The sequence below is a fragment of the Giraffa tippelskirchi genome, chromosome 7 (genome assembly GCF_054371585.1).
Source record: "Giraffa tippelskirchi isolate mGirTip1 chromosome 7, T2T-mGirTip1v1.2.pri, whole genome shotgun sequence".
Lineage (NCBI taxonomy): Eukaryota > Metazoa > Chordata > Mammalia > Artiodactyla > Giraffidae > Giraffa > Giraffa tippelskirchi.
This window is the reverse complement of record NC_137281.1, coordinates 6,588,689-6,613,181: the sequence shown is the minus strand read 5'-3', so window position 1 is coordinate 6,613,181 and position 24,493 is coordinate 6,588,689. Positions and strand designations below refer to the sequence as shown.

Genomic DNA, 24,493 nt, shown 5'->3' with positions numbered 1-24,493 from the left:
CACTGTGCTGGCCATCTCAGGACACAGATGTCATTCATTCAGCAGATACGTATGGAGCATTTGTGCTGTGCTGTGGTTAGTTGCTGAGTCGTGTCCGACTCAAACCTCATGGACTATAGCCCGCCAGGTTCCTCTGTCCATGGGGATTCTCTAGGCAAGAATACTGGAGTGGGTTGCCATGCCCTCCTCCAGGGGATCTTTCCTAACCCAGGGATCAAACCCAGGTCTCCCGCATTGCAGGCAGATTCTTTACCATCTGAGCCACCAGGGAAGCCCCATGGAGCATTTACTATGTGCCAAATACACTCTTAGGCACTGGAAACATCTGTGAACACGATAAAGTCTCTCTCTCTTTGCAGCCACTGTGGTAAACAGTATGGAGGTTTCTCAAAACACTAAAACTAGGGGAATTCCCTGGCAGTCCAGTGGTTAGGACTCTGAGGGCGTGGGTTCAGTGCCTGGTTGGGGAACTAAGATCCCACATGCCATTTGTTAGGGTCAAAAAAAAAAAGCTAAAACTAGAACTGTGTCACAGGACTCAGCAATCCCACTCCTGTATGTATATCCAAAAAACCCCAAACACTAAATTCGAAAGGATACACGGACGTCAATGTTCGTAGCAATATTATTTACAATTGCCAAGATATGGAAGCGACCTAAGTGTTCGTCAACAGATGAATGGAAGAAGGTATCATACATACATTAAGAATGGGATACTACTCAGTCCTAAAAGACTGCAGCAACATCGATGGACTTGGAGGGCATTATGCAAAGTGAAATAAGACAGAGAAAGACATATACTGTGTATCATTTACATACAGAATCTAAATACAACAAACTAGTGACTATAACAGAAAAGAAGCAGATTGACAGACTGGAGAACAAACTAGTGGTTACCAGCGGGGGGAGGGACAACGGGTGGAGGAGTGGGAGGTAAAAACTATGGGTGTAAGGTAAGCTCAAGGATGTGTGGTACAACATGGACAATAATAGCCAATATTTTGTAATAATTGTACATGGACCTTTAAAAATTGTACTAGGGAGTTCTCCTGTGGTCTAGTAGTTGGAACTCTATACTTTCACTGCTGGGGACTGAGTTCAACACCTGGTCAGAACTAAGATTTCCCAAGCTAGGCCACATGGCCAAAAATCAAATCAAATAAATACGGTAAAGTCCCTCCTCGGAGTTGACCACCAGTCAGGGCTGGTCATGCGGGGCTGAGCAGGGGCTGACAGAAGGTAAGGGAATGGGGGCTTTAATGAGGGCAGCACAGGACGGTGTGGGAGATGAGTAGGAAGTCAGGCAAGGCCTCAAAAGAGTCCCAGATGAGTTCAAAGGAAAGGCAGTGGCGTTCTCCTAATTTCTTGTGCGCCAGGCCGTGAGGGGACACCGAGGTGAGCTGAAACTGAATGGACAGTCCCAGTCCAGGGTGAAAAGGGTGTTGTCTGGAGGGGTGGGTGGGGTACTGAAAAATATATTTTTGTAGAGAGGGGAGAGGGATCGGGGGAAGTGAGAGTAGTTACATGCGATCGTCCTATCGCAAGCAGAGTGCCTCTCGCTCTAGAGGTGTGCCCGCCCTGCGCAGAGTCCAGTTTACAGATGGGGAAGCTGAGGCCGCGAGACAGGAAAACCAACCTGGCCAGGATCTGAGCGCGTACGGGCCAGCCCCTACGGGCAGGGAAAAGGTCAGGTTGCGGGCTGAAGGAGGAACACTGCCCAGGCGGCCCTCCCGACAAGGCCTCGGCCAGGAAGCGGGTGGGGTGGATGATGCACGCCCAGCACCTTAGAGCGGGCAGGGTCGAAGGGAGGGCTAGGGCCCAGAGCTGCTGCGCGTGCGCAGAGAACACTGGGTCTCAACCGGGCAGTAAGGAAGGGGGCGTAGCTTTGGGCCACACTCGTCAGAGGAGGCGTGGCTTGACGAGGATACGTCAGCAAGGGGACTAGACCACCGTCCAAGTTGGAAGGAGGGGGCGTGGCCTGTGCCCCGGAGAGGGGGGAGGGGGCGTGGCCTCCCATCTGGGCGGGAGGGGCGTGGCCCGGCTCGGCGCGCCGCGGCTCTGGGCCTGCGCGCGCCGGAGTCAGGGGTCACGGCGGCGTGGGCTGTGGCGGGAAACACTGTTTGAAGCGGGTGAGTTACGGGAGAAGGGGAATTGCAGGGGACTTGGCCTGGCCGGGAAGGAGGCTTGGGGAACCGAGTCCGTGGGCCTGAGAGAGTGTTGTGAGGGCTCGCGTGGGGCATGGCGGCGGGAGGGATCCCCTTGGTTAGGGGGCGCGCGGAAGAGGGGCAGAGGCCAGTGGCCGTGGGCGCGTACGCTGGGGCAGATGACGGGGTGGGGGCGTCCCCTCGGCCTGCGGGGGGCGCTGGCGCTGGGCTCCGGGGACTAGGGGGACGCATCCTGAGGAGTCTGAGGCAACGGGTCCCGGAGACATTGAGTACTCGATGGTGCACGTGAGGGCATGGTGTCATCTTTTATTCTCTAAATACTGAGTACACTGTGCCAAGCACTGCCCTAGGAGTCGAGGCTACAACCCGAATAACTCAGAGAAAGCCTCTTTCCCAGGGGCAGACAGAGAGTAGACTGGTAGTAAGTAATGACCACAAACCAATGTTGTCAGCCTGTGATTCGTTACCCCAAGGAAAGTAAAACAGAGTAGCCTGCTTTTTTATTTCTAGAGTGAACAGGAGTAGTCCTTCTGGGTAAGTGACATTTGAGAGAGAAGGGAGCCTCGGAAAAAATGTTCTGGGCGTGGGGGAGGGCTGGCCATCCAGTAAAAAGACCTTGAAGTAGGAAGGGGCTTGGCTTCCTTGTAACTTGTAGGGAAGAGTAAGGCTGGAGACATGGTGGGGAACCAGATCCTACAGGGCTTTGTAAATCTGGGTGTTCCCTTTAACTTTTGCTGTAGGTTCAGTAGGGAGCCGGGGAGGTTTTGAGCATCACAGCAACTTGATCCTCCCCTGCGTTTTAAAAAAACTCTCTGACTGCTGATTGAGGATGGAGTTGTAGCAGGAGCAAGAGTGGAAGGAGGGGAGGCCAGTTAGGAGGCAAAGGGGAATGGTAGGTCGCTCAGCCTGCAGTGCGAGTGGGGAGAATCCATCAGGCGTAGATTGTTTCTGGGGTCTGAGTGTGCAGAAGGGGAGTGTAGGGAAGGGGAGCCCAGGATGACTGGGGCTTGTGGTTCGAGCAGCAGGCTGGAGAGGGGGAGCTGAAGGGGAGCAGGTTTGGGGGTGCCACCCTGAGGGCAGAGCTTAGGTGGAGCAAGTGGGCAGGGTGATGTCAGTGTCTCAGGGTCATGGCCACACCCACTCCAGGAACCTCTTGTTGCCTTTTCTCCCTCCCCTTCCTGCACTTGCCCACCCAGGCAGTTTCTGCCCTACTCAGGGCCTTTGCTGGGCCCTGTGGAGCTAGCGATAATTCAGTTTGGTTGGAAGAAGGACAGGGAATCTCAAGCCAGAGCTCTCTGAACTAAAAAGAGGCGGCACTAGTCTTGGAGAGCTAAGAGAAGAAATTGAGGGTTCAGGGTGGACTCATGAAGTTGGTGACACCAGAGAAGAATCTAAACTGACACAACTTGAAGTGGCCTGCATTGCAGGCACTCTGCTAGGTGATTCTGGGGACCCAGATGGAGCCAGCCCCTGACCCCTGTTTTTTGAGGACCTCTCAGCTGGAAGTTTTCACAGCTTGTGTAGTAATGAAAATGCCCCCAAGGTGCTGTGGGAGCCCCTAGGGGCCGCTGAGGAGGAACTGAACCAGAACTGAGTTTCAGAGGGTGCAGAGGAGTGAGGTGGCCAAGAAAAAGGAAGATTTCATCCCGCAAACACCTCCCAAGATCAGGCCTCATGCTGGGTGATCCTGGGGACCCAGAGCAGCCTCAGCCCTGCCCCGTCCTCAAGGGTTCCCTGTCTGGTGAGAGAGCCAGACACAAGCCCAGGTGATCCACAGCCCAGGACTAGGGCAGCAGGAATCAGGAGGCCCAGAGGCGGGACCTGGCCAAAGCATGAAAGGTGTGGAGTTTTCTAGGGGGGCATGAGTGAATAGATCCATTTGTCGTTGTTTAATAGATCACTTGACAGAGATGCGTGAGCCAGGATACAGGGTGAGCAAGCAGATGAGTCTGTCCTCCTGTCTCCCTCACTGGGCAGAGGGAAGTTCACCCCCATATCACTCCTGGCGCCCCCAGAGGCCGACAATCTGGAGCGCCAATCACCAATGGGGCCCTGGAGCCAGTCTCCTTGGGTTGGAACCCTGGCTCTGCCCCTCTAAGCTAGCTGTGTCACCTCAGATAGCTGGCTTCACTTCTCGGGGCCTCTGGGCCAGTCACTATGTTGGAGAGTTAATAGCAGCACCTGCCTCAGAAGCTTTGGTGAAAATTCTGAGGTCCTTCCTTTGTGCTGCATTCAGAACGTATTTATTGGGTGTGTACTCAGCCTCAGCCTCTCTCCTGGGGACGTGAGATGTAGCAGGAACAGAAGGTGAAATCCCGGCTCTTGCAGCATTTCCATTCTCCTCGCGGGGAACAGACAGTAAACAAAATGAATAGGCAGTGGTGCTCAGGCTTGAGCAGCTTCAGAGGCCCTGGAGGGCTCGATCCTACGCGGATGGCTGGGCCCACCTCCAGAGGCCCTGACTCAGTAGGTCTGGGGTGGGGCCTGACAGCTACCATTCCCACCAGTTCCCACCAGAAGCTTCAGGTGCAGGGCACCACACTTTGAGAACTCTTAACGATCTGATACAGAGCACCAGACAGCAACAAAAGCCAGCAAGAAAAATAAAGCTAGGGAAGAAGTTGGAGAGTGTCAGGCTGGGGCAGCGGGGCTGTGTTTTCAAATTTTTATGTATCTGTTTTTCTGGTCGCACCTTGGCATGTGGGAGTTCCCTGACCAGGAATCGAACCCATGCCCCCTGCAGTAGAAGTGCAGAGTCTTTAACCACTGGACTGCCAGGGAGGTCCCAGGGGCTGTATTTTGAAGCCGGGTTCACTGAGAAGGTGAAATTGGAACAAAGACCTGAAAGCGGGGAGGAGAGAGCCATGGGGATGTCTGGAAAAGAGCATTTGGTTGGGCAGCAGGAACAGCTTATGCAAAGGTCCGGGGGTAGGAGCAAGCCTAGAGTGTTTGAGGAACAGAGAGGAGGCAAGTGGCTGGAGTGAGCAAGGGAGAGAGGGCGGAGGTGGTGTCCCTGAAAGAGAAGGTAGGGGCAGTTGTGCAAGGTCTTGTGGCCATGATGAAGATTTTTGTTTCAACTGTGCCTAAGGCAAGAGCCAGGGACAGGCTCTGAGGAGAGCAGGGGTGGGACGATCTGACATACTTATACAATCTCTTTGGTTGCTGAGTGGAGAAAACACTGAGAGGGGCCAGGTGGAAGGAGGGAGATGGGGAGCAGGCAAGGCTATTCATTCAACAGATATTCCTTGGGTGTCCTCTATGGGCCAGACACTGTTACTGACGCCTGTGATTCTTCAGTGAAGGATACTGCATCCTAGCCCAAGCTGAGCTTAGTTTCCAGTAGGGGGAGCCAGACAAACAGCAATGCACAAAATAGAGGCCAACCATCTTAGGGAGCCAGAGATACCAGCCTGGGACCTGGGGCGGCGCGGGGTGGGGGGGTTGCTGAGAACAGTGCAATGCCTGTCCATTGAAAGGCAGAGCTGATAAATAAATTTGCTGATGGAGTGAGCGTGTGGTCTGAAGGGAAGAGAGAAGTTGGGGTGACTCCAGGGTTGTTGACTTGCCGGGAGCTGTACTGAATCAGGGGAGGCTGTGGGGTGCGAGGAGCAGGTTTGAGGGGAGATCAGGAGCCTAGCTTTGGAGTCTGGGGTGCCTGAAGGGACGTCGCCACGGTGGCACTCAGATCTGTCAGCCTGGAGCCCCGGCTGAGCTCTGGGCGGGAGACACAAAAGCTAAGAGACGGCATTTAAAGCCATCCCCTCGTGGTCCAGTGGTTAAGATTCTGCACTCCCAATGCAGGGAGTCGCAGGTTTGATCCCTGGTCAGGGAACTAAGATCCCACAGACTTCGTGGTGTAGCAAAACAAAAAAAAGCAGTGAGGTTGAGTGGGATGGGATAACAGCCTCCAGGGAATGCGTGTCACAGAGAAACCAGTGTGTGGCCTAGAGCAGGCGCTCGTGTTAATGCTGGATTCACTTGCTGTTCAGTGTTTGCTGCTGAAGCACCCAGAAAGGTGCCAAGCTCTGCCCTACACCCCTGAGAGGGGGACATCCAGGGGCCCCTTCCTTCTAATGCTGGCTTGCCTGACAGCACCTGGGATAGGAGACTAGTCCAGGACCCTAGGTTTTGCTCCGGTCACAGCTGCCCCCCCCCCATCATACCCCCTGGCCACAGCCCAGTGACCCAGGGTAACCGGTCGGCCCCCTTCTTCCTCCCCCTGTCAGGCAGGTCTGGCTACTCCACGGGGCTCTTGGCAACCCCTCAGCTTCCTCTGCATCACTGGGGCCTCTCCCCCAGGTCCTAACTCTCTGCATCTCTCTGGCTACTCACATGGCTAGAACAAAGTCCTCCAGGCTCGTTCCTTCTTCTGAGATCAAACCATATGTCTGCACAGTTACATGTGGAGGGCACAGAAGGAGAGTCAGTTCAGATTCTTCCTCCTCATCGAAAACCCCTGTTTGCACGGTCACAGCAGCACCATTCACAAGAGCCCAAAGGTGCAGATGACCCTCATGGGTAAACGCAACGTGAGATAGCTGTGTGGTGGGGAAGTACTCAGGTGTGAAAAGGAGCGAAGCTCGGATCCGTGCTAGAACATGGGTGGACCTTGAAAACATTCACAGGGAAAGAAGCCAGACACAGGATTCCATTTCTAGGACATGCGCAGAATAGGCCAATCCATCTAGACAAAGTAGATCAGTGGTGCTTTGGGGGAGGGCGGGAGGTGGACTGAGCAGAGAGGGTCTTTTTCACATGATGGTGTTCTAGGGTGGGCTGTGGTCAAGGTTGCTCAAGTTCTGAATATACTAAAAACCACCGAACTGTACACTTAAAATGCATGAATCGTATGGTATGTGAATGAGATCTTGGTCAAAGTATCTCCCCACCCCAGCCCCCTAGAAAGCCAGTGTTGCCAGTTTATTACCTATCCTGCCACAATTAATGCATGAAAAGGCAACATCTTTAGATATATTCTCCCACTACCTTGTATAAATGTTATTTTTATTTTATGTGATTCTCTCCAGCTTTTTCTTTTTTTGGCCCCAACTCATGGCCCCAACTATGGATTATAGTTTCTGACCAGGGATTGAACCCGTGCCCCCTGCAGTCCCTTCCTCCAACTTTTAATTTTAAAAAATTCCAAGCCTGCAGAGACACCCCAAGACAAGTACAGTGAACACCCATGAACCCTTTGCCTGGATTTGTCCGTTGGGAATGTGCTGCCTCATTTTGCTTTATCTTGACGCATGTACACTTTCTTTTGGCTGAACTATGTACAAGTTGTGGTCATCATGATGCTACAGGATAATGAGAATCAGGCCATTCTCTATGAAACGATACTGTTATCTCAGACAATTATTAAGTTTGTGCAGTTCCAGTGATACCCTTCAGAGCTATTTCTACTTTTTAAATCCAAGATCTGACCTGGGATCACACCTGTCATCTAGTTGTCATGACAACATAGTCTCTCCTTTAATCTAAAAGTTTCCTGCTCTTTTTTCCTCCCCCTTCATGACTTGGACATTTTTTGAAGATTCCATCTCGCAGGCCAGTCTTTACTTTGGTTTGATTATTTCCTACTGATTAGAATCAGGGTAAACATTTTCGTTTTCTTAGAAATTTTTTTTTTTTTTAACACAAAAGCTCTCTTAAGTACACCGTTCTGTACTTTGCTTTCTCTACCTAACAATGGGTCTTTGAGAATCCTCTGTCTCAGTTCATAGAGAGCTTCCTCATTCCTTTATATAGCTGCATAATATTCCAGGGAACAGAATTCATGTAACTTATTTAAACAGTCCCCCAGGGGAGGACATTTAGGTGGTTTCCAGTCTTTGGGGACTGCAAACAATGCTGCCGGAAATAACCTTGTAAATGCAGTTTTTCATTAGGTGATAGTATATCTGTAGCATAAACCCCTGGATGTGGAATTGCAGCTTCCCCACTTTTTATGCTTTCACTTGAGGTGCAATTTACACGTGGTGAAATGCACAGGTCTCACACATACAGCTGACCGTACAGTACATTTCCACTACCCCACAAAGCAACCTCATGCCCCTTCCCAGTCAATCTCCCCCACCTCAGAAGCAGCCACTACCTGGACTTCTAGCATCATAGATGAGCATAGTCTGTTTTTTTTTTTTAAATTTTTTGGCTATACCACATAGCTTGCGGGATCTTAGTTCCCTGACCAGGGATTGAACCCCACCCTCAGCCGTGAAAGTGTGGAGTCCTAACCACTGGACTGCCAGGGGATTCTGTACTCTGCAAATTTTTTAAAAGGCTCATGGTCATGGTGGGTGCATGGGAGGCCATGGAGAAGACAGGAACCCTCATCTCACCCCAGCTTGCCCTGCAGGATGGATGGTAAGCGGCGACCAGGCCCGGGGCCTGGGGTGCCCGCAAAACGGGCCCGTGGGGGCCTCTGGGATGAAGATGAGGCGTATCGGCCCTCGCAGTTCGAGGAGGAGCTGGCGCTGATGGAGGAGATGGAAGCAGAGCGCAGGCTGCAGGAGCAGGAGGAGGAGGAGGAGCTGCAGTCGGCCCTGGAGGGGGCTGTGGATGGTGAGACTCGGAGCAGGGGCCCCCCTGCGCCCCACCCCTGTGGGGACCACACACCTGTCACATCTCTGAACCCTGGAGCTGACCTGTAACCTTTAACTCTCAGCCCCTGGCTTGCTTTGAGCCTCACAAGGGGCTGATCTTGGGCTGTCATGTCAGTTTCCTGTCACTTCTAACCTTGACTCTTGACCCCTCGATCTCCGTGGAGTTTCCTGCCTGATCCAGACCACTGCCTCCATCTGACTTTCTTTCCCAAATGGGATGCCGCTTGAGGGGTCAGGAGCAGGGTGGGGAAGGCAGTTACTTGTTTCTGAAGCAGGACCACGACTCCATGGAGCCCTGCTTCCCTCCCCCCATCCAGGACAGTTCTCCGCAACGGCCACAGATGCCCGCTGGCTTCGGCCTGCCCCGCCCCCCTTGGACCCCCAGACGGAGCCCCTCATCTTCCAGCAATTGGAGATCGACCATTATGTGGGTACGTTTGGGGATCAGAGGCCTGGTGCGTGGGAGGAGGGGCCGGGTCAGCCGCTCTAGCTCTATGGGAAGAGATGGACACAGAGGGTCCCTGCCCAGGGCTCTGAGAGGGAGGGACAGGTGGGGGCGGGGAGGGGGGCGTCCTGGAGGAGGAGGCGTCTTCTAACTGAGGCCTGAAGGGGCTGGCTCCTCGCAGAGGGGCGAGGCGTGTGGTGTGGTTTCCATTCATTCATCCCGTCAGTTGGGAACAACCGAGCATCCACACTGAGACAGGCCCTGTACCAGGCAGACCGGGTCCCTGCTCCCCGAGGCTCACGCTCTAGAAGGAGAGGCAGAACAAGAAAGGAAGTGGAACATTGGCAGTGGTGAGGGTCACAGAGGAGCGTCAAGTAGGGAGGGGGTGCTGGGCCTCACCTCTTGGAGCTTCGGGAAGGCCCCTCTGAGGAGGTGATGAGGAGTCATGGGGATGTCTGGGAAAGCAGGGCTCTGGGCAGAGGGCCCCAAGGAGGGAGCAGGGCTGGTATGTTTATGAAGGAGCCAAGAGACCAGTGAGGCAGCGAGGAGCCAGCGAGGACCTTAGTGCTCTGCTCTGAGTGAGCTGGCATGTCCTTGGCAATGGAGAGACCCCATCCAAGCTCCAGGTGGCATTCACTAGTGGTAAAGAACCCACCTGCCAGTGCAGGAGATGCAGGTTCGATCCCTGGGTCCGGAAGATCCTGTGGAGAAGAAAGTGGTGATCCACTCCAGTGTTCTTGCCTGGGAAATCCCACGGACAGAGGAGCCTGGCGGGCTACGGTCCACGGGGTCGCGAAGAGTCGGACACGACTGAAGCGACTGAACACGCAGTACATGTGCACGTCCAAGCTCCAGCTTGCATTTCGAAGGCTCCCCTGAACGAGAAAGTAAAGACAAGCCACAGGCGGGGAGGAAACGTTTGCAGTCTGTATGTCTGACAGAGGACCGGCGCTGCAAATAAAGAACATTCAGGAAGGAAGAATTGAGTTCAAAAGGGGACAAAAATCGTGGACGATTTGCTAGAGGATGCCGTGGCAAGTGAGCACATGAGATGACGCGGTGTCATCAGCTGTCGGGGAAACGCGAATGGCAGCCACCGTGAGAGACACACACACACCTGTGAGAGAGGCCAAAGTGAAATACACTGGCGACTCCAAGTGCAGATGAGGGTGTGGGCTGTCGGGAACCCCGTGTGCTCAGCAAGGCCACGGCCAGATGCAGCCGCTCTGGGAAGCAGACGGGAAGTTTCTTACAGGGTTCCTCCGAGCCTTTTACAGTTTTTCTGGTGGTAATTAAGTTTTTGGTCTTTGCCCTGAGCTTCATTGAGAGATCAGACTTAAACCTCCTCTTAGCATGCTGCTAAGTCGCTTCAGTCGTGTCCGGCTCTGTGCGACCCCATAGACGGCAGCCCACCAGGCTCCGCCGTCCCTGGGATTCTCCAGGCAAGAATACTGGAGTGGGCTGCCATTTCCTTCTCCGGTGCATGAAAGGGAAAAGTGAAAGTGAAGCTGCTCAGCCATGTCCGACTCTTAGCGACCCCATGGACTGTAGCCTACCAGGCTCCTCCGTCCATGGGATTTTCCAGGCAAGAGTACCGGAGTGGGGTGCCACTGCCCGGCAATTCCACCCGTAGATATTTACCCGAGAGAAGCAAACACCTGCATTCAAACAAAAACCATGGATGTTGATAGGTCTTTTCTTAACCACCCAAAACTGGGAACATCTCACACGTCCTGTGGCAGGTGAATGGATAACACACCATGCAGTGCTTCTCCGCAATAACACAGGCCACTGGCAAACTTGACACGGACGGGTGCCAGAGATGTCAGCCTGAGTGCAAGAAGCCGGACCGGGAGGGTTACGTACTGGATGACTCCGTTCTGTGGATAGTCTCAAAAACGCAAAATCAAGACGACAGGGAGCACACCGGTGGTGCGGTGGTGCCGGGGGGCGGGCTGGAGGCAGATGTGATTACCAAGGGGCAGCTCGAGGGAGCTGTTTGGAGTGACGGGACCATCTTGTACCCCAGTTTTGGCGGTGGTTACACAAATCCTGCGTTAAAGCTCATAACGCTGCCCACACAAAGCTGATTCTACTTTTGAAAAGGAAAAATTTGATTTGCAAAAGAAAGGCGAGTGCTTCCTCTAGCTGTGTGGGGGGTCAAGGATGGGAACAGAAGCCAGGAGGGAGGCAGGCACAATTTTGAGGAGTCCGAGGGGGCAACCCCCCCCCTTACCCTGTGCTCCCTCTACCCCCAGGTCCAGCGCGGCCCCTGCCTGGGGCGCCCCCGCCATCCCAGGACTCGGTTCCCATCCTCCGCGCCTTCGGGGTCACCGACGAGGGGGTCTCTGTCTGCTGCCACATCCACGGCTTTGCACCCTACTTCTACACCCCAGCGCCCCCCGGTGAGTGACCCTGACCCCGAAGACCCCTCCTCGCCCCGGCCGCCTGGGGATCCCCTGCACGTCTGACCGGCCCTTCCACACCCCAGGTTTCGGACCTGAGCACCTGAGTGAGTTGCAGCGGGAGCTGAGTGCCGCCATCAGCCGGGACCAGCGCGGGGGCAAGGAGCTCTCTGGGCCGGCTGTGCTGGCCGTGGAGCTGTGCTCCCGGGAGAGTGAGCGCCGCCCTGGGGGTCGTGGAGGCGGGCAGTGGAGGTCCCGGGCGGGCAGGGGTCCCCCCGGGCCGGTGCCAGCCCCCTCTGCCCGCAGGCATGTTCGGGTACCACGGGCACGGCCCCTCGCCATTTCTGCGCATCACCCTGGCACTGCCCCGCCTCATGGCACCCGCCCGCCGCCTCCTGGAACAGGGCATCCGCCTGGCCGGCCTGGGCACCCCCAGCTTCGCACCCTACGAGGCCAACGTTGACTTTGAGATCCGGTATGTCCTCCACCTCACTTCGCCCACCTTGCTCCCTCCGCCTGCCTCTTCCCACTGACCCTCATCCCCCTGAAGGTTCATGGTGGACACGGACATCGTGGGCTGCAACTGGCTGGAGCTCCCAGCCGGAAAATACATCCTGAGGCCAGAGGGGAAGGTATGGGGGTCTCCGGGGCTGAGTTGGGGCGGGGGTGGGAGGGGACACAGAGCCGGGACCCTGTAACTGCTGACCCACTTCTTCCCTGCAGGCCACGTTGTGTCAGCTGGAGGCCGACGTGCTGTGGTCAGACGTGATCAGCCACCCGCCGGAAGGAGAGTGGCAGCGAATCGCCCCTCTGCGCGTGCTCAGCTTCGACATTGAGTGTGCTGGCCGCAAAGGTCTGTCCCCAGGGCCTGGGGTCCTCCCTCCCTCCTTCCAGACATCAGTGATGGGCCCCTCTCACCCCAGGAGTCCCTGCACTTCTCGAGCTCACTCAGGGAGAAGGGAGTAAACGCACAAGCGGACGCAACGCAAAGGAGGGCGGTGGCAGAGAGGGACAGGGCCACTGGGCAGGGGCTGCCTCCGGGGTGAGGGGACAGGCCTTGTGAAGAGGGACGGGCGGGGCATGGGGGTGGGGAGAGCAGCCAGTGCAAAGGCCCTGGGGCAGGACCGGCCTGGTCTGTGAGGGCCGGGAGAAGTGGGCAGTGAGGGAGCTGGGGTGGATCCTGCAGGGTCTGCAGGCGGTGGGGGCTGCATCGGTCAGGCCTGCTGGGATGCAGAGGTGCGCCCACCCGGTGAGTCAAGAGGCAGCGTCAGGAGTCGGTGCCCTGCCTCCCTCCTCCCCCCGTGCAGGCATCTTCCCGGAGCCCGAGCGGGACCCCGTGATCCAGATCTGCTCGCTGGGCCTGCGCTGGGGCGAGCCGGAGCCCTTCTTGCGCCTGGCGCTCACCCTGCGGCCCTGCGCCCCTATCCTGGGCGCCAAGGTGCAGAGCTACGAGCGGGAGGAGGACCTGCTGCAGGTGGCTCTCGTTCCATGCCCCGTCTCGTTTTCCTCAGCTCCCCTTGCTCCCACCCCTCCCCACCACACATACACACACACACGCCCCCCGAGGCTGTTTCCTGAGCCATTTCCCCCTCTGGATTCCTTATTTTCAGAGGCACCTGCCCAGTCTTCCTTCCACGGGTGAGAGGGCTCTAGGGCTGCTCCTGGGGGCTTCTAGAATGTCCCAGGAATGGGGAGGACCCACGGTGGGGGGTTGACCAGGATGTCAGCCTGGGTGACCCTGCATGCTCCCGCTTCAGGCCTGGTCTACCTTCATCCGCATCATGGACCCCGATGTGATCACTGGCTACAACATTCAGAACTTCGACCTTCCCTACCTCATCTCCCGGGCTCAGACCCTCAAGGTACGGCAGGTCAGGGGACAGCTGCCCTTACATCCCACTGGGGATCAGGCTGTGGGCCACTGCCCAGCAGCTCCAGAGGCCTCCTGGAAACCCCGGCTCTGGCCCCGTCCCTGGGCTGCTGAAAGCCCAGAAGGTTCCTGTGGCTTCCGCAGAGGTGAGGAAGCATTCGTGGTTAAGTAAGGAAAGGCTCATGTGGGACTGCCCTGGAGTTCCAGTGGTTAAGAATCTGCACTTCCACTGCAGCGGGCACGGGTTCAGTACGTGGTCAGGGGACTAGGATCCCTCACGCTGGGTGGTGTGACCAAAAAAAAAAAGAAAAGCCTTGGGAATTTGGAAGGGCAGACTGAAGCACTAGTGCAGTGCCTTGTTCTCTAGGCTTTAAAATATGTCAACAAAAACTAAGGAAAAAAGGAAGTTGGTGGCAAAACCCTGATGCTTGAATCTGGTGTGGGCATGGGGGCGTATGGGTGTACAGGGTCCAAAGCTCACAGTCGTGTGTGGTCTTTCAGTGTGGAGGCTGGAAGGCCAGTCAGAGTGTCACAGGGTCGGTTCCTTCTGAGGCCTCTCTCCTAGCTGCCTGTCGCCTCAGACATTGCAGGGTGTACCTGGTGCTCTCCCCACTGCACGCCAGTGTCCCCCTTTTTTAAAGACCACAGTCACATTGGATCAGGGCCACCCTAATGACCTCATCTTAACTTGCTCACTGGCCCAGAGTCAGTTTCCAAATGAGGTCACATTCTGAGGTCCAGGAGTTACCACTTCAGCATCTTTTAGGCAGACAGACTTCAGCTCCTAACAGGTGTTGTTCAGTCGCTTAGTCGTGTCTGACTCTTTGCGACCCCATGGACTGCGGCACGCCAGGCTTCCCTGTCCTTCACCATCTCCTGGAGCTTGCTCAAACTCTTATACATTGAGTCAGTGATGCCATCCACCCATCTCATCTTCTGTCATCTCCTCCTCCTGCCCTCAATCTTTCTCAGCATCAGAATGTTTTCCAGTGAGTCGGCTCTTCACATCAGGTGGCCAGATTATTGGAATTTCAGCTTAAGCATCAGTCCTTCCAATGGATATTCAGGGTTGATTTCTTGTTTTCTTCCTTTTCTATACATTTGGCCAGTTTCATAATGGAAAGAGCAAACAACCACACTTAGGGCTCCCCAGCAGCTCCAGGGAGAAGCCCACCCCTGTCAGCCTGGCATGTATACTCCAGCCTCCCCTCCCCTCCCTTGCCCTCCACCCCCAGTTTCACCACTCCCACCCCAGCTCAGGCCTGTCCTCCATGCCTGGTCCCCCCAGTTCACTGTCTCCAGTACAGACCTAGCTCTCCACGCGGGCCTCTGCTTGTGCCTCCACCTGGTGGACCCCCAGGCCCCCCCACCCCGTGCACCCACTGCTTCCCTGGCAAGCTCAGCACTGTCCCCAAGTCTGCTCCTCCTGCGGCTCCCTGTCTGGGTGCAGCCCCCCAACCCCTGGGCACCATCCTTGCCCCCTTCACCTCCATAGCCCCAGGCCCCTGACTGTTTCTGTTCAGCCTCCAGTTCGTGCCTGCCTATCCCTGAGGGTCCTTCTGTCCCAGAGCTGCCCTAGTCCACAGGGCTCTCAGCAGGCAGAGGGTAGCACCGCAGCGGGTGTTGTGGGGTGGTCTGGTCACTGCTCCTGTGGCTCAGACCTGCAGATCTCCCCAGCCTCTGCCCTTCCTGTGTGCTGTGCCCCCAGGTGCCCAGCTTCCCCTTGCTGGGCCGTGTGATCGGCCTGCGCTCCAACATCCGGGACTCGTCCTTCCAGTCCAGGCAGACAGGCCGGCGGGACAGCAAGGTGGTCAGCATGGTGGGCCGCGTGCAAATGGACATGCTGCAGGTACGGCCGGGCCAGGAGGGGCTGCCCTGGCAGGGCCACTTCCCCAGGGCCGCCACCCAACCTGCCACGCCTGCCACAGGTGCTGCTGCGAGAATACAAGCTCCGGTCCTACACGCTCAACGCTGTGAGTTTCCACTTCCTGGGTGAGCAGAAGGAGGACGTGCAGCACAGCATCATCACAGACCTGCAGGTGCCTGTGCCCCTGACCCCGCCTCCCACCCCCTCATCTCCCCACGTTGGCGGCTGTCAGTCGCCTGCATACCTTCCTGGTCTTGGACTTCCCATGCCTGTTCTTCTGACCTTCCCCTTCACTTCCTGCCCTTGACCTCTGACCTCCCTCTGCAGATGGGAACTGTATCCCTAGCCATTCCTGTGACCTCTGGTGTGACGACCTCTGTTCCGCTGCCCCGCCCCTCCTAGTCCACACTAGCCCCTCAGACTGCACCCTCCTCCCTTCCACCCTGTCGCCTCCCTGACCCCTGTCCCTGTCCCCAGAACGGGAACGACCAGACGCGCCGCCGCCTGGCCGTGTACTGTCTCAAGGACGCCTTCCTGCCCCTGCGGCTGCTGGAGCGGCTCATGGTGCTGGTGAACGCCATGGAGATGGCACGCGTCACCGGCGTGCCCCTCGGCTACCTGCTCAGCCGCGGCCAGCAGGTCAAGGTCGTGTCCCAGCTGCTGCGACAGGTCAGCAGGCAGAGCCTGGGGCGGCCCGGATACCACGTTCCCCACGGAGGGGCCCTGCTCACCCCCCACCCTTGGGTCCCGCCTTCTCCCTTCCCAGGCCATGCGCCAGGGGCTGCTGATGCCCGTGGTGAAGACGGAGGGCGGCGAGGACTATACCGGGGCCACGGTCATTGAGCCCCTGAAAGGGTGAGGCCCGGCAGAGGGAGCAGCGGGCCAGGGGTGGTGGGTGCAAGGGGGCTCCCGGCCCTGACTCCTCCCTGCCCCCCAGGTACTACGACGTCCCCATCGCCACGCTGGACTTCTCCTCGCTGTACCCGTCCATCATGATGGCCCACAACCTGTGCTACACCACGCTCCTGCGGCCTGGGGCTGCCCAGAAACTAGGGTATGGCGCCTGCCTCACCACGAGTACCCTGAGACTGCTCAGGGACTGGCCAGAGTGGGGCCAGAGACCCAGAGCTAGTGGGGAGAGGAGGGGACTGGCAAGAGGTAGGAGCGTCCTGAGGGATGAAGAGGAGGAGCTGGGGTGGGGGCAGGCATCACCCCCACCATCTCTCATCCAGCCTGACCGAGAATCAGTTCATCAAGACGCCCACGGGGGACGAGTTTGTGAAGACATCGGTGCGGAAGGGGCTGCTCCCCCAGATCCTGGAGAACCTGCTCAGCGCCCGGAAGAGGTGGGCCGTTGAGCTCCCCCCACCCACCCTGCTCTGAGCTCAGGCTTGTTGAAGCGGCCTGGAATCCCTGTCCCTCACCAGTGCATGTCACTGCAGCTACGCCTCAATTAGAACCAGTCACCCACTGTAGGCAGCTCCCTCCAGTCCCTGCTAGGCAACTCTGTGCAGTGTGCAACCTGCACAACTGTACGTGGCACCCCTTTCCAGAAAGGCACCCTGACCCAGCCCTCTCGTCTCCCTGTGAGGCCTGGGATGCCACTTGAGTGGCCTTTGGTCCCCACGTCCTCCTTTCTCTTCGCAGGGCCAAGGCCGAGCTGGCCAAGGAGACAGACCCCTTACGGCGGCAAGTGTTGGACGGGCGGCAGCTGGCACTAAAAGTGAGCGCCAACTCTGTATACGGCTTCACTGGTGCCCAGGTGGGCAAGCTGCCGTGCCTGGAGATCTCACAGGTGTGTGCACAGTGGCGGATGGAGGGCAGACACCCCCTCTTGGGGAGAACCAGGGCTCAGTGTGGTGGAGGTCAGGGCCTGGATCTCCCCAACCCACTGGCCTTTTGGAGAGTGGATGCCTGCGTGATTGTTTCAGCAGAACACTTGCTGACCGTTCACCGTGGGCTGGGCCTGTGCCCTGTGGGTCCAGCCGGTGACACGGTGAGAGTTCCTGCCCTAGTGTCCAGCCTTGTGGGACACAGATGGCGACAGTAGTAAATGTGTCTAGGAAAGCAGTTGGTGCTCGGGAGACAAAGTCGGGGAGGGATGGGTGGGACGGGGCGGGGCAGGGCAGGCAGAGCTGGGGAATGAAGGGAGGGACCTGGGGAATGAAGGGAGGGACCCAGTTTGGCTCGTTCTTTCCACCTGTCCCACAGTCACCTGGCAGCCTCGTGTCCCTGGCAGTTGCCACCCCAGCCCACCTCCTCCCCTGGTCCCCATCAGGGTGGCAGAGTAGAGAGCACGTTCCCTTCCCCCTCCTGATGGGAGAACAGGGCCGTGTCTCTGTCAGGGACCTTGGGCCACACCATATCACCTTGACCTCTGGAGGGACTGGAACCTGAGTAACTGAGGTCAGTCACATGGTGCTCCATGCACCTGACCCCCAGTAAAAACCCAGACCACCAAGGCCGGAGGTCACCCTGGGGCAAGGCTGGGAGTCACCCAGCAGCATGGTCAGGCTTGGGCATTTGACTCACTGTATGTCCTCAGTCACCATCTGAACCGGCCCATGGGTCCCCCGTCCTGTGCCTGAGTGAGGACCTCAGCAAGGACGCTCAGCTGGCACTAGGACAGTGCTCTGCTCCGAGAGGAAATATAGGCAAAAGTGCCCACAAGCAGCATCCTGTAGGTGCTGTTTACTGCTCAGACAGAAAAACAGACCCACGACAAGGCCACAGAGGGCCTGACTCTCTGAGGTTCTGCCAAGCTGGGATCAGTGCCTCAGCTCATGGCCTAAGAGATTCTTAGAAAGGTCTTCTCTCTAGTCCCTTACTCTGGGGTTTGGGTCCCTGCACATTCCAGACTTGGTTCCCTCCAGCCACAGGGAGCTCCCTTCCTGAATGTCCTCACATGGTTCTGGGTAGAAGGGGCTGGGCATTCTGCTGGGAGGGGCCTATGCACACCCACCCACCCACTTGTAGTTCAGGGGCCCCCAAGCCCACCCTCAGATCCAGTGATTGACTAGAAGGATTCAGAACTCAGAAAAGCTGTTATACTCATGGTTATGATTTATTACAGTGAAAGGATAGGGGTTAAAACCAGCCAAGGGAAAGGCACATGGGGCAGAGTCCAGGGGAGACCAGGCGGAAGCTTCCACTTGCCTTTCCCAGGGGAGTCCTGCAGACAGCTCTCCTTCCTCCCCGCATTGACGCACGTGTGGTACTGCCCATCAAGGAAGTTCACCTGAGCCTTGGTAGCCTGGGTTTTTATTGAGGGTCAGGTGCATGGAGTACACCATGTGATTGACCTCAGTTCCTGAGTCTCCAGTCCCTCCAGAGGTCAGGGTGATACAATGTGGCCCAAGGCCCCCACCATAAATCACATTGGATCACTTGGTGTGACCCAAGGTCCCAGATGAACAAAGACATTTGTCAGGCAGGACATGCCAAGGGCTGAGAGGTTCCCTCCCAGGAGCCAGCCAAGAGCCAGACCTCTCTTTGGGCAAGGTTAATCTCTTGTGGTAGATCCCTTACCACTCTTACCGGCCCTTCCTAATCCCTTGGGGCCTCTCCCAACCTCCTCAGTGGAAAGCAGTGGATGCTTGGGCATCAGGTTGCAGCTCCCAAGGGGAGGCCAGGCAGGAGGGTGTGGCTGTGCTTTCCCTGCCGCTTCCTCTCAGCCCCTTCTCTCTGTCTCAGTTATGTCTGTTTCTTAGCCTCTTTTCCTATTTCTGTCTCTTAAGCTTATGAAGGCCAGAGGATGGAACAAAAAAAAGTACTGAGTCATTTCAGAAAAAAGTTAGAAAGAAAAAGGAACATCGATTGGGTGGAGCAAATAGAAGACAGTTGGATGGTAGATTTAAGCTCAGGTGTAATCAGTAATTACACTAAACATAAATGGCCTAAATGCTCCAGTTAAAGACAAAGGTTTTCTGACTGGATGTAAACAAAAACAGAAGTCGCATGTGTTTCTCCTTAGTGTGTCCCTCCTCCTTCCCCAGATTCAGTTTCCTTATCTGGAAAAAAATGGTCTCCCCCTGGCCCTGGTACAGCCCCCTGTCTTTGGGGAGGACATTTCTGATTGCCCAAGGATGGAGGAATGAGACCAGGAATGTCACCAGATGTCTCCGCACCTCTGTGGAGAGAGAGACACACTGAGCTGATGGCCTCTTCTGGCACTGGCCTTTCCGCCACTATTTGCTGCCGTCAGGTCCTCCTCTAAGGACCTCCATTAAGGAGCAGTTCAGTAGCCCATTTTGCAGATTTGGAAGCTGAGGCCCAGAGAGACAGTGGCTCACCCATGCTCATACCTGGAGGAGCAGCAGAGGTTGGACCTCTGGCCCGTGATCCCTGCGGACGGCCCCTGGGCCCTCACTCTGTGTGATTCTCTCCCCAACAGAGTGTCACTGGGTTCGGGCGCCAGATGATTGAGAAGACAAAGCAGCTCGTGGAGTCCAAGTACACGGTGGAGAACGGCTACAGCACCAGCGCCAAGGTCAGGGGCCTCCTACCTGCCTGCTGCTGCCTGAGACAGGCCCGGGGCTGGCGTGGGAGGTGCAGGGGCCGCCCAGCATCTCAACACCCCTCCAGGTCACACGCGCCCCTCCCCAGGTGGTGTATGGTGACACAGACTCGGTCATGTGCCGCTTTGGCGTCTCCTCCGTGGCTGAGGCGATGGCTTTGGGACGGGAGGCTGCAGACTGGGTGTCCGGCCACTTCCCCTCGCCCATCCGGCTAGAGTTTGAGAAAGTAAGTGGGGTCCCCCAGTGCTCGGAGTGGACAGACCTGAGTCTTGCCACTTCTGGGGGAGGGTCTCTTGAGTCTCGGGATGTCTGCATTTGTGTGGGGTTCTCCTGCTGTGTCAGTGGCTGGGCACACCATGTTGCTCAGGTCTCCATTTTGGGGCACCCTGATCTGGGTGTCCCATTCTTTGAGTTCATAAGCCCCGCTTTTGAGGTATTTTGTTTGCTGCCTGGATCCTCCTGAGTTCAGGACCTTGATTTTAGAAACCTCCAAAGCCTTGGGCTTTGCTCTGCAAGACAGTGTTTCCTAAAGACGCTGTCAGTCTTGGAGCATCTCCGGTTTTTAGGTGTCGGTTGAGGGGGCAGCCCTGTCCATTGGGGGCCCACTGACCAGGCAATTCCTGGATTGGGGCGCTCCTCTCCAGTTCTCCCAGAGTGCGACAGGCTTGGGTCTGGGAGCCCTCAACATCATACTCAATCCCCAACATTAAAAGCTGGGGTCAGGCCTTGGGGTACACTTGCTCTCAGATTTGGAGCCTGTCCATCTGGGGAGGTCCCTGCCCAGTCTCCTCTTTTTGAGGGGGTGCTTCCTGTCTCCCCTGTGTGCCTCTGGTGTTTCAGGCTTCCATTTGGGGCCCTCCAGACTTCACCCTGGTGTCTGGATCTTGGGTTTTAGGGTCTAGGTTTATTCCAGTCCGTTTCTGATTGCGGGGGGGGGGTCCCTGGAATGCTGAGTCCCCCCCCCTCGACAGCCCCTCAAGCTGAGATGCTGGGGTCTTAGGGTCCATCTTCCCCACTGACCCAATCCCACATCCTGGGGACCATCCCTGACTGTCCCGTTTCTGAGGAAGTCTCAGGATGGGGCGCCGGCGTTCACAGTCCCAGGGCTTCAGCCCGCGGCTTTCCCTCAGGTCTACTTCCCCTACCTGCTCATCAGCAAGAAGCGGTACGCGGGCCTGCTCTTCTCCTCCCGGCCCGACGCCCACGACCGCATGGACTGCAAGGGCCTGGAGGCCGTGCGCAGGGACAACTGCCCCCTGGTGGCCAACCTCGTCACCGCCTCGCTGCGCCGCCTGCTCATCGACCGGTGTGTGGGGACCCCCACCCGGCCCCGGAGCCCGGCCCCCAGCCCCTCCTCCCTTGGGGACACAGGTGTCAGGCCCAGCCCTTCAGTGGCGGCGCTGTGGAAAGAGTGTGGGGTCGGGCAGCTGCGGGTTCCGGCCCCGTTTCTGCCCCTTGGCAGCTGGCGGCGGGGCAGGGCCCCTCCCCGCCCCTTGCACGCACCCCGAGTCCCGCTGACGGCCGCCCCTCTGCAGAGACCCCGCGGGCGCCGTGGCGCATGCGCAGGACGTCATCTCCGACCTGCTGTGTAACCGCATTGACATCTCGCAGCTGGTCATCACCAAGGAGCTGACCCGCGCTGCTGCCGACTACACGGGCAAGCAGGCCCACGTGGAGCTGGCGGAGAGGTGCGCCCAGCCCGGGAGGGGGCGGGAGCGGCCAGAAATAACCCCTCGCCCGCCAGCTGGGCCCACCACTTCCTAGCCCGCCGACCCGCCCCCACCCGGCCCACCTGCCCTCACCCGGGCCCGCCACCCCGGTCTCCCCGCAGGATGAGGAAGCGGGACCCCGGGAGCGCGCCCAGCCTGGGCGACCGCGTCCCCTACGTGATCATCAGCGCCGCCAAGGGCGTGGCCGCCTACATGAAGTCCGAGGTCAGGCCCACCTGGGCAGCGCGCTCCGCCCAGCTCTCCACGCTCTCACTTCTGCTTTCCAGGCCGGGTGGGAGGGTGTTCCTCTCCGCGGGCCCGCGGGGACCTTGAGAACCGCCCCTAACACACCCCTGGGAGTTGGCTCAGTGATGCTTTGCTCTCAGGCTTCCCCGCACCCTCTGGAAGACACCCCCCCCCGCCCCCGCTATTCGGACCCCTCCTGGAAAAGGAGGTGCAGCCTCCCTTTACACAGCGAGAGTGCCTGTTGTACCGTCTCTGTTTCTGTGGCTCTGGCTTCTTGGTCCTGGCTCTCCAGCTTGTCCTTCCCTGGGATTCACACCCTCCTGCATCCTACCTGGATGTCTAGTGACCCCTGACCCCACAACCCCCTCCGCAGTTCCCAGTTCCTGTCTCATCACCTTAGATCTGGGCTTCCAGCCTCCAGCTCTCTCTTCGTGCCTCCGTGCTCTCTGACCCTTGGGGACCTGAGGGCTTCTACCTGTGGATCACAGAGCCTGTGACCAGGGACCCCCATGACCTCTGACCCCATCCTAGTCTGGGCTAGCGATTGCCACTCAGCATTGCCCCCACTCATGACTGAAGGACCCCCCAACCCCCTGCGGCTCCAGGCCCCTCCACTCCATCCCCCGGTGTGACGGCGCCCTGCTTTGCCCACAGGACCCCCTGTTCGTACTGGAGCACAGCCTGCCCATTGACACGCAGTATTACCTGGAGCAGCAGCTCGCCAAGCCACTCCTGCGCATCTTCGAGCCCATCCTGGGCGAGGGCCGCGCCGAGGCTGTGCTGCTACGTACGGGGGGAACCCCGGGGCGGGTGGGGGTGTCAGGGTCGGGCACCCAGCCCACTGCCTGCCCTCACCTGCAGGTGGGGACCACACTCGCTGCAAGACGGTGCTCACGGGCAAGGTGGGCGGCCTCCTGGCCTTCGCCAAACGCCGGAACTGCTGCATTGGCTGCCGCACTGTCCTCAGCCACCAGGGTGAGTGTGGTCCCCCAGCCGGGACCCCAGCCCCTGGCCCTTCCGCCTCTGCCATCACCCGAGGTCCCCAGCATCAGCCCCACAGGCCGGTGTGGCCCCTGGGTGGGGCTCCCGTCTGCAGGCACCTCCATGAGGGTCCTGGGCCCCCTACCCTGGGAGTTCCCCAGGGAGTTTTCTCCACACACTTGCTCCCTTGTTCTCTTCTCTGTGGGGACTTTCAGAAGCCGGGATGGGCAGCGGGCGGGGTGGGGCGGCCTAGGCCCTGGCTCGGCCCCAGCTCCCCTGTGCTGACCAGCCCCCCCTCACCCTCATCCCAGGAGCCGTATGCAAGTTCTGCCAGCCCCAAGAGTCGGAGCTGTACCAGAAGGAGGTAAGGGGTCAGGGGAGGCGCGGCCGGGCAGCTGGAGGTCAGGCGGGGCTGGGCCGCCTGCTCAGCCCCTGCCGTCCCCAGGTGTCCCACCTGAGTGCCCTGGAGGAGCGCTTCTCACGCCTGTGGACACAGTGCCAGCGCTGCCAGGGCAGCCTGCACGAGGACGTCATCTGCACCAGGTGGGCGGCCGGTCGGGCCCAGCGCAGCCCCCCTGGTCCCCCCCCTCCACTGCTGAGGCCTGGGCACCAAAGCCCTGGCTCCCGGCTCTCAGGCTCAAGTGCCCACGCCCCGCACACACATCCCCCTCCGGCTGTGAGGGTCTCCCCGACCCTCGGTATCCCGGCCTGCGCAACCGGCCAGTACACCCATCCCAGCCTCCCTGTGGTGGGGGTGGGGGGCTGCTGAGCGGGGAGGGCCAGGCACCCAGTATCTGCCCAGGAAATGGCCACACACACACACACAGGCCATCACACAGAATCACACGCATGGTCCTGGCCCCCTCCCCCAGGGTGGGTCAGGCTTTCCCCAGGGAACGTGTGGGCGGGGCGGGTTCCCACGCCAGGTGCCAGGTGCCAGGTGATATACGGCCAGTGGCCCAGTGCCTGAGCGAGCACCCGCTGTTATCGGCTCCCCCCCAGGCCCGCTGAGCAAACAGCCCCTGGTGGGAGGGCGTCGGGTGGGCAGCACACAGGGGCCAAAGTCCTGGGAACTGCCCCTGCCCCGCTGCGGGCCCTGACCGCCGCCCGGCCCGCAGCCGGGACTGTCCCATCTTCTACATGCGCAAGAAGGTGCGGAAGGACCTGGAGGACCAGGAGCGGCTGCTGCGGCGCTTCGGGCCCCCCGGCCCCGAGGCCTGGTGACCTCTGACCTCAGTGGACTTCCCACCTTGGGGGGGCGGGGGGACAGGTGGGGAATTAATAAAGTTCAGGCCTTTTGTTCTGTGGTGTCTTGTGGTCTCTGGGGGGTCGTGGTCCACTGTCACGAGCCCTGGCCCAGGTGGCTGCGCTTCACTGAGTGGGATGCCCCGACCCCCAGGAGGCCCCCACTGGCCCCTTCATCCTCCCTTGCAAGACCCCTGGGCCGGATAGGATCTCCCCACCCCTCCTGAGCAACCCCCAGGCCCCAGCCAGCGGAGCCTCTGTGGGCCCCGCCCTCCAGGTGCTGACCTGCTTCCTCCAGGCCTGGGGCAGCCCCGGGCAGGAGACTCCTGCTCCCCGGAACGACCAGGGGACCCCCCATCTCAGGTCACACACCCACAGTGTTTCCACCTCGGGGTCCCCACCAGCTTTAGGACTGAGTTTCTTCCTCAGGGACCCCTG

At 58.4% G+C, this 24,493-nt stretch overlaps 1 protein-coding gene across 3 annotated transcripts; it reads left to right on the top strand.

Moving 5' to 3' along the window:
- The first annotated feature begins 1,591 nt into the window (after positions 1-1,591).
- On the top strand, positions 1,592-24,113 carry POLD1 (DNA polymerase delta 1, catalytic subunit). Of its 3 annotated transcripts, none has more exons than XM_081514594.1 (27): positions 1,592-1,686; positions 8,524-8,729; positions 9,088-9,201; positions 11,474-11,620; positions 11,707-11,832; positions 11,927-12,095; positions 12,171-12,252; positions 12,344-12,473; positions 12,928-13,094; positions 13,378-13,482; positions 15,199-15,339; positions 15,419-15,529; positions 15,835-16,026; positions 16,124-16,212; positions 16,295-16,411; positions 16,590-16,703; positions 17,005-17,152; positions 19,751-19,846; positions 19,963-20,100; positions 21,005-21,180; positions 21,410-21,562; positions 21,706-21,808; positions 22,484-22,616; positions 22,691-22,804; positions 23,122-23,174; positions 23,256-23,353; positions 23,929-24,113. In XM_081514594.1, exons 2-27 carry the CDS (start codon positions 8,525-8,527, stop codon positions 24,032-24,034), a joined length of 3,327 nt encoding a protein of 1,108 aa, XP_081370720.1. In that variant the 5' UTR covers positions 1,592-1,686; position 8,524; the 3' UTR covers positions 24,035-24,113. The 3 variants fall into 3 exon arrangements, 2 of the variants coding, with proteins under 2 accessions (XP_081370720.1, XP_081370719.1); XR_014060690.1 differs by lacking the exon at positions 1,592-1,686 and adding an exon at positions 2,076-2,129 and having other exon boundaries at positions 21,005-21,265; positions 21,352-21,562; XM_081514593.1 differs by lacking the exon at positions 1,592-1,686 and adding an exon at positions 2,076-2,129.
- The last annotated feature ends 380 nt before the right edge of the window (positions 24,114-24,493 follow it).

Bases quoted from the DNA above. Each gene is read 5' to 3' on its own strand.
- POLD1 (XM_081514594.1), top strand. From the start codon at position 8,525: ATGGATGGTAAGCGGCGACCAGGCCCGGGGCCTGGGGTGCCCGCAAAA. The intron at 9,202-11,473 runs GTACGTTTGGGG...CTCTACCCCCAG, and splicing joins GGAGATCGACCATTATGTGG to GTCCAGCGCGGCCCCTGCCT. The intron at 21,809-22,483 runs GTCAGGCCCACC...CTTTGCCCACAG, and splicing joins CCGCCTACATGAAGTCCGAG to GACCCCCTGTTCGTACTGGA.